Source organism: Otolemur garnettii, unplaced genomic scaffold (assembly GCF_000181295.1).
Source record: "Otolemur garnettii isolate 467f Iridium unplaced genomic scaffold, OtoGar3 scaffold00010, whole genome shotgun sequence".
Classification (NCBI taxonomy): Eukaryota; Metazoa; Chordata; class Mammalia; order Primates; family Galagidae; genus Otolemur; species Otolemur garnettii.
Genome location: NW_003852405.1, coordinates 37,757,113 through 37,766,247, shown reverse-complemented (window position 1 = coordinate 37,766,247; position 9,135 = coordinate 37,757,113). Strand labels below are relative to the sequence as shown.

The following is a 9,135-nucleotide window of genomic DNA, read 5'->3' as shown; positions in this document are numbered from 1 at the left end:
AAAAAAAAATAGCCAGGCATTGTGGAGGGTGCCTGTAGTCCCAGGTACTTGGGAGGCTGAGGCAAGAGAATGGCTTACACCCAAGAGTTTGAGGTTGCTGTGGGCTGGGACATCACGGCACTCTACCAACCATGACAAAGTGAGACTCTGTCTGAAAGAAATCAAGTGTCATGTGACAAATAGTGATGAATATATGAAGGGAAAAATAGGGCATGAGTTGCGTGTCAGCATGTGGAGGAGGTGCTGTGTGAGTGGACAGCGTGAGAAGCCTTCCCTGACCACACAACTCTAACCAGTGACTGAGGCCACAGGGACACCTGAGTGGAGGCCACTGTGGCTGCACAGTGAAGTGGACAGAGAAGGAGGGGACGTATAGGGCTGGCCAAGTGGGAAGGACTTCCTAGGCCTGTGAGATCTCAGCTTTTCTTCTGCCTGTGATGTAGCTAGCAGACCAGGGACACTCAACAAGGAGGACTGTGGTGACCAGGGAGCTGTCATAGCACTCAGCTCTTTTGGTAGAAGAAATGGATGGGAGTAACATTTTAGGGTTCTTTTAACAATACTTTTTAACACCCTGGAGCAGGAGTGCAGTAGGACGAGGTCTTCAGCAGAAAGCCGGGGACACACAGGTCTGAATTCCACTGTTGGCCAGACTGAATCTAAACTTACCTGTTAAAGTGAAGGTGGTAACTCGGCCCTGCTCATCTGGTCGCGTTAAGGTTAAGCAGGTTTGTGTGCTTGCTGACCTGCCGGCTGGGCACCACCTCATGGGCGCCCACGTCTTCCTCAGCATGGCTGTCCCATCTGGGGTGCCCTTCTCGATTTGGATTCTTTTTTTTTTTGTAATTTTTTTCCAATTTTATTTCATTTTATTTTTTATTTTTATTTTTTATTAAATCAGAAACACGTAGATCATGTATACATTAAGGCATTTATGGGGTACAATGTACTGATTTCATATAGAATTAGGAGTGCTTACATCACACTGGTTGATACATACCTCATCTCGTTTACTTAGTTATTGTGTTCAGTGCAGTCCACACTGTGGCTGCCTCAGTGGGCACGTGCCATCAATAGCTTCAGACGGAGTCTCTGCTGAATTTACCCGTCTGTAGCCCAGATGAACGCTTGTCACCGTCAGGTTTGATCAGGAGGGGAGCTTTGCTATTAACAAATGAGGCAGGCAAGAAAAGGGGCAGACCGGAAGCCCAGGGAGGGAAGGTCATGGGGTGGTGCCCTGCCCTGCCGGGGTGGCCCTGACTGCCTGGCAGGAACCGGGTCATGGTGCCACATGACCGATGGCCACAGTGCTGAGCTGTGTTGCTGCAGAGAGCCCAGGGCACCAGCTGTTGCCACAACTATTAGAAAAATCTCAGAAAAAGAATTAAATTTGGAAAATTAAATATGGTTTGGGGAGGAGGGTCTTTCCTTCCTGCTGCCTTTTGGTTGGGTCAGGAAGCCAGCAGACCTGCTTGGAGAGCTTTACCAAGAGCAGCTACCAATTATTGAGTACCTGCTGTATGCCTGACCCTTTGTATCTTGAACGTTAGAATCCTCTCTTTTAATCCTCAAAACTGCAAAGGCATTGCCCTTTGTGTTAGCCTGAATGTGTCTCCTCACCACAACCCTCATTCACATGCTGAATTCCTAACATCTCAGAGTGTGACTATACTGAGAGATAATCTCCGTAAAGAGGTAATTAAGTTATGAGGAGGTCATTTAGGTGGGCTCCAATCTATTCCGACTGATGTGGGTCATTATGAAAGTTTTGAGATGCACAAAAATCAAGAAATGTAAAATGGAAACATGAGGATGGAAATAAGTGAAGCCCTCCCAGCAACACCGATAAGCCAAGCAAGTTGAAATTTTGAACACAGACTTGTGCAAGGAAGACCCTAGGGAGACACTGAGAGAAGCTGGAGATCTGTGTGCCAATGGGAGAGGCCTCAGGGGAACCAAACCCCACTGATGCCTGGATCTCAGACTTCCAGCCTCCAGGTGTGTGAGAACATGAATTTCTGTTGTTTAAGCCACACAGTCTGTGATACTTTGCTATGCAGCCCCCCAAACTAATCCACCCTTGTACATCTGAGGAAATTAGAAGTTAGAGAGGGTATGAATCTTGCCAAAATTCTCACAGTTATGGCTAAGTAGAGTTGGGATGACGTCTTCGTGTGTCTGATCCCAGAGCTGGTGCCTGTAACTAATATGTTCTGAGTCCTGAGTGTGTCAGGCTGTGACTGCTGCTCTTCACTGTTGAAATGGCACCTGACACCCAGATTTTTGACGTGAGTCAACTGTCTCGCTAATGAGCCTGCTTTCTCCCCTGCCACCCACCGTCCCTGGGGGTCAGGTGCTGACTGACAAGTGCATGAATATCTCTAGACAGGAATGTCACAACAAGTCACCAAATTAGGGGCCAGGGAAAGCTGAGTCCCCTCTTGTTTGGGACTTTCCTTCACAGTTCTCTTCCAATGAGGTAAAGGAGACTTGCTCTTCAATGAGGTTTGCACCTACTTAGAAGAAGAGTTATGCTTGACCAGAAACGTGTACAGATGACAGATAATTACCAGTCCTGAGTATTGTACTCACACTGTTGCTATCTCTAGAAGTTTAGTGGTTCCTTACCAACCAAGAGTAAATGTTACAATCACTGGATAACTATTTAGAAATACCCAAGTCCTAATCTTACTCTCAGATGTACTCTAGGAGGTCTGGGACAGACCTGAGCACCCAGAAATCGCATATCTTTTCTTCTCAATCTTCCCTGGTGATCTTGGTATGACCTCAAGAGCAGAGAGCCTTGATGTTGTGGAATAACTCACTTCTGTCGTTATTCCTCCTAAACTGTTCTCTCGGTGGCACCTAAGTAGTATTAACATTTTAAAATGTGACTCTTCCATTTTAACTTTCATTGTTATTCATTAGGTTTCTGTAGTTTCCATGGCTCCTTAAACTTAATCCTATTCTGGGGGTGGGAGGACATGAGAAGGGGACCTCCCAGGACTTCTCAGCCACCAGAATCAGTGATTCCCGATGATGGTGACTGCTGGTCTGGTGAGCCCAGTAGGCAGGTACTGTCAGCTGCACTTTGAGCTTCCTCCCTGCAGAGGGAGCCCAAGCGCAGCTGAGCCCACGGCACCTGCACCTCGGTGTGGGAGGGTCTCAGCAAGAGCTGGTCTTCCATCTGTTGTAGGAGCCCAGGTTCAGTTCTCCTTCAGAGCTTCTTACTGCTTCCTAGTGCTTTTTTCCAGTTCTCACCCTCTAAACAAAGGATGAAGAATAATGTTTTCTTGTCAGGGAAGCAGCTAGTGATACTGAGAACTCAGAGACTTAAAGGGGGTGATCTCAGTAAAAAGGTCGGGTTTACATCTTCAGTGTATGGATGGACTATGTGTGTGTGGACTTTGTACCTGTTCAGTTTCACCAATACGATGTTCCTTGTAAAAGGAACCTCCAAATAGAGGTTTAATAAAAATAGGAAAAAATACAATGAAGTTCTAATATTTTCTTTCTGTCCTTCAGTGAGGGTCACTTGGGAGCCACTGCTTCAGAAAATGTGTTGGACGTTTAGAGGAGTTTAGAGATGCTTGTGGTGGTTTTGGCTGCAGGTACCTTTCTAATTCTAGTTGTTATCTGGAAGTTTTAGCAGAGAGTGGACTATTCCGGAAAAGGCACGCCCTGATAATCCAGGAGGAGGAAGCTTGGTGCAGGTGGCTCACAGGCAAGAGGGAGGTTCTGGAGGGTCTGCACGTGGTCAGCAAGCAGCAGGCACCTGCAGCAGGGGTGGGAGACAGTCGGGCTAGAATTTGTCACATTCATTTCAATAAGGGCTTTGAAACCAGCTCGGATCCACACAGGTCTGGACGTAATGCAGGGTGGCACATGCATGTTTGAGCCTCCAATTTACTCATCCGGGAAAGCTCTTTGAACTTCAAGTGTTATAACCCATGAATACCCATTTTTAAGTTGTTGTCTTGGTGCTTGTAATGATGATGGGGGTGAAACAGGACTGGGGTTCTCATCCAGTGGGATTCTGGATGTTGTACACCTTATGATACTTGCCTTTCAGCTTTTATATCTCTCCCCCCCTTTTTTTAACCTAACTATATATAAAAATATTTTTTAAAAAGTTGTATTAGATAACTAAAGATTTACCATAGCAGACTGGAGTGATTTATTTAGGGAAAAGATGTAGCTGCATCGTCCCATCACACTGAGCCTGGATTTCCACGTCAGACAGGTTGCTCTTGGGGAAAATATGATTTGGAGTCTTATGCTCCAGTCTTGAGGTCACGCAGAGCCTCTGCTCGGAGAAGAAAAAGAAGAGAGGCCCATGGGCCCTCTCTTCTTTGTTTATTTCCCCACAGTTAGAAAAGTGGTAAGAATTGGTAAGTTTTGCAGTATCCAAAAAAAAGCATTATTTTTATTTTTTATTTTTATTTTTTGAGACAGCGTCTCACTGTGTTGCCTGGAGTAGAGTACAGTAGAGTCATGGTAGCTCACCACAGTCTCAAACGTCTGGGCTCAAGCAGTCCTTCTGTCTCAGCCTCCCAAGTAGCTGGACTGCAGGTGTGTGCCGTCACACTTGGCTCATTTTTTTCCATTTCTGGTAGAGCCAGAGTCTCACTATGCTGCTTAGACTGGTTTTGAACTCTGAGTTCAAGCAATCGTCTCACCTCAGCCTCCAGAGCGTTAGGATTATAGGTGTGAGTCACTGTGCCTTCCCTTTCATTTTATTTTGGGGGGGGCAGTCTTGCTCTGTCACCCAGGTTGAACTTGAAATCTTGGGCTCAATTGATTCTCCTGTCTCTGTATATACCTGTAGTCCCAAGTAGCTGGGACTATAGGTATGTACTACCCCACTAATTTTTAAAAGTTAGACTTAAAGATTTTATTTTCATTTAATTTTCTCCCCAGCTTTATTGAGGTATACTTGACAGAAAGTATCCATATATATGGCACATACAAAGTTTGCAAAAATTAGGTATAAAACAGCATATATTCTTTTAATGTTAAATTTATGGAGGTCAGTATAAATTCTTGGTTAAAGCTTTTTTTTGGATAGTATTTGCATATTTAATTCTGTCATTAAAAATATTTCCAGGACTAATTAGAATTGCATGATATCCTGCATTTGACTTTTTTTGGTTTTGGTGTCCAGGTTTTCCTAGGACATTAGGACAAGCTGAAGCCCTGGACAAAATCTGTGACCTGGATCTCGTGGTTATTCTGAACATTCCATTTGAGACACTTAAAGATCGTCTCAGCCGACGCTGGATTCACCCTCCCAGTGGAAGGGTGTACAACCTGGACTTCAACCCCCCACACGTGCAGGTAAGAGCACCCACAGAGCTTTGCCAGCTGACAAGAAAAAGGCAAACCATTTCAGCTGAGAAGTGGGTGAAGCATATGGACACACTATTCAAAAAAGAGAAAATCTACATGGCCAAAAATATTTTTTTTAATGTTCACATTGAACAGTAGTTAGAGAAGGGAAATATGAGATCAGGATCGCTTTGGTGCTTTGGACTGGGCAGAGCTGAGAAGTCCTAGCAGGCCCTGTGGACAAGGGCCTGAGAGAAGCAGCACTCACTTTTGTTAGATGAAGTGTCACTGGCCTCTTTCTAGGGCAGCACAGCGATGTGCATTGAGTTAGTGTTCCGTCAGCCCACATCTGGAAGAACAGCCCATGGAAACAGGGCACTAGCAGCCAGTGGTGCTGATTCCAATGTTGTTGTAGTGGCCAAAATCCAAAAACAACCCCCCAAAAGAATGTTCAACCATAGGAGGCTGGTAAATACCTTTGAGAACATGCCTATCATCTCAGAATATAAGGTAGTCAATAAAGGGAATAAATTAGCGCTATACTCTTTTGACATGGAAATTTCCTGATGATATTGTACAATGAGAAAAGCAAACCGCTGAATGATCTCGCTTTTGTAAAATGGTAAGCACACCTCTTTGTTTTTGTCTGTGTGTTTCTGTGCTTTCTGGCTTTATGAGACCAGAAAGTGGTGGAGGCTCTGTCCGGGCTGGCCCAGGGCCCAGGCTGGGGCTGGGAGAGGGGAGGGTTAATGTGGCTGGCCAGGGCTAAAGGAATGACAAAGTTGTCTTTAAAAATAAGTCAAAGTACAACCTCGAGACAATTACCTAAAATTAATCATATGTAATGGTCTATATACAAAGATAGTTGAACAAATTCACTTAAAAGCGTTATTCTTTCTGGTAAAGAGTTTATTTATCTGATAAGGACAGATTGAACTAAGGTGTTAACTCAATCTGGTAATGCTGAAATCTGGGCACCGGGGCGGTAGTGTTACTTATTACCTACATGTGGAGAAATGACATTGTGCCTTCCTGGGTTAATCTTTATGGAAAAGATTAGGCTTGAATTCAGATAGAGTCAGTAATTAGTACAGAAAATTACTTCAAGGGACTACAAATGATTTCCTGACTCTTGGTACCATTGTGTTAGTAAAATCCTGGTGAGGCACTAGCTAGTCTCTTTTTTTCAGTCTTCTTTTAAAAATATAATTAGCAAATAGGCCAGGAGTGGTGGCTCACACCTATAATACTAGTGCTGTAGGAAGCCAAGATGGGAGCTCAGTTCAGCTCAGGAGTTGGAGACTGGTCTGAGTAAGAAGGAAATACTGTCTTTACCAAAAAATAGAAAAAATGAGCCTGTTGTGGTGTTGTGCGCCTATAGTCCCATCTATTTGGGAGGTTGCAGTGAGCTGTGATGGTGCCATTGTAGTGTAGCTAGGGTGACAGAGTGAGACTCTGTCCTCCCCCAAAAGGTTCTGCAAACACACACACACACACACACAGTACCATCTCTGTAGGTGACCACCCAAGGTACTGTGACACACTGGTCAGCATACGGAGGAGGTCACCATAAGGAACCTGGCCTCCTGGCTGACATATACATGTGGTGTATGTATGTCCATCTATGAAAATTAGGTCAACTTAAGAAGGTGGTCAGTGTAGAGAGGTGCTCAGCTGTGGACTTCTAAGCTTCATGGCTGTGAGAAGAGAGGAATGTGGGTGGATATGCTCCCTTCTCCCATCCCGTCTGCGATGGGTCAGGTCAACAGCCATGGACCACACAGGAGCTAATTATGGGGTTCACTGATAAACTGTGAGCATAAGCCACACATCCGGGGTCCTGAGCTGTCATGGAATTTTTAGTGCCTTTCCTGTTTACAGCTGGTTTCTTATTAACCATGGGGTTGCCTGTGCATTTTGGTTCTGGTCTAACCTACCTTTTGGCAGATTTATTTCTTAGGATTGTCTCTCAGTAAGAAATAGCCAGGGACGTGGGAGGCAAAATTAAAAATGTGTCTATTTTGCAATTTGTAAGGAGGTATCATTTCTGAGGAGGTTGAAGCACATTGAAAATTGGGGCTTTTTTTTTTTTTTTTCGGAGGTCACCCTTCATAGAGTGCTGTGGTGTCATAGCTCACAGCAGCTTCAAACTCTAGGGCTTAAGTGATTCTCTTGCCTCAGCCTCCTGAGTAGCTGGGACTATAGGCACCTGCCACAATGCCAGGCCCTTTTCAGAGACGGGGTCTCACTCTTGCTCATGCTGGTCTTGAACCTGTGAGCTAAGGGCAAATTTGGTTGTTTTTTTTTTTTTTAATTATAATTTTTCGATTCTCAGAGTGTCCATGATCGTCATGGATATTTGAGTCATTCTCCTATATTAGTGTTCTTCCTAAGTAAACCAGGTTGCTTCTTTGAGATATTTTATTTTCCATATTAAGAACTCAGGCTATAGAAAGCAAAGCAGTATTGGGAATATTTAGAGAGCCAAGGCGACATTGTCTAAAGTTTGTTGCTGGGGAAGTACCATGTATTAACAACACTGGAAACGTGTTTGAAAAGCTCTGAGCAGTTGACACAGACTTAACGTTGGCTCTCAGGGAATAAGGTAACACTCCGTCAGGCTGCTGTTTCTTTTCACCTGCCCTCACATCACCACCGTCAGCAAAGGTGAACCCGTAGTGTGACACAGGAAAGACTTTACCTTTGGAACCATCTGACCGTTATTCATGTTAATTGGTTTCTGGTGTTTGTAGGGGCTTGACGACCTCACTGGTGAGCCATTAGTCCAGCAGGAGGATGATAAACCAGAAGCGGTCGCTGCCCGGCTCAGGCAGTACAAGGACGTGGCCAAGCCGGTCATTGAGCTGTACCGGTGAGTATGCTTTCACGTTTCACTGCACAGGCCAGCTGCCAGGTGTGGGGCTACGGGACAGGACCTCAGGTCAGTACAGCAGTGCGTCCTGAAGCCAGACAGAAGACCCAGCACCTCTCAGACGTCAGGTGAAATGTTGGGAGATGTTCATGGCAGATAAAATTCAGTACTTTTATCCCAAAACTATCCAGGTGTTAGGGACTAAACCTCATTGCCTCTGTCTGTGGTAGATATAGAATTGCCTCTGGACTTTCATTTTCTTCTTTCAGTAGCTGAGGTGATGGTTCATATTTCGACACTCCCACACTTAAGTGCCTGATTGGGGTACAGGGTTGGAAGGGACTGTGGGTGTGCCCTTTTTTGACATGTCTGTGGGGAATTTAACAAATATAAGCTAAAATCATAAAGTAGAGTTTGAAAATTCTAATGACTATAGGGCCAGGCAGGCATTGGAAATACGGGGGGTGGAGGAAGGTGCTAAGTGGGGCAGCTGAGAGCCTCTGAGCTGACGGTCCCTTGCCTGACCCAGCTGTCACCATATCAGGGGCAGCCAGGCCCACTGCAACTACCAACTCCCATTTTTCAGGAGAAGCAAAAATCTGGCTTAAAAAGATTGGGGTGAAAAATGCCAACTTTATATTGGCAACAAATTCAAAAATTTTTTTGAGCATTTTTTTTTTTTTTTCAGTTTTTGGCTGGGTTTAGGTTTGAACTTGCCACCTCTGGCATGTGGAACCAGCGCCCTACCCCTTTGAGCCACAGGCACCGCCCTAAATTAAATTTTTTAAAACAGGATATAAGCCAAACAAAACTGTATGCTCCCTGCCTTCAAAACAGCAGTTCACAGCCTCTGCTATAATCATCTTCTAACCTTGTAGTCCCCAAATAATTTAGCAAACCATTAGATCAGAGTTTTCTTTTTTTTTTTTTTTTTT

General features: G+C 44.7%; 1 protein-coding gene across 1 annotated transcript in view; it reads left to right on the top strand.

Annotated features, from left to right (window-relative positions):
* The window catches only part of AK4 (adenylate kinase 4), a 77,420-nt gene that overhangs the window by 63,383 nt on the left and 4,902 nt on the right, over nt 1–9,135 (top strand). The window contains exons 4-5 of the mRNA XM_003784246.3: nt 5,165–5,337; nt 8,082–8,200. Of these exons, the coding sequence (XP_003784294.1) occupies nt 5,165–5,337; nt 8,082–8,200 (292 nt within the window). The remainder of the gene's footprint in view (nt 1–5,164; nt 5,338–8,081; nt 8,201–9,135) is intronic.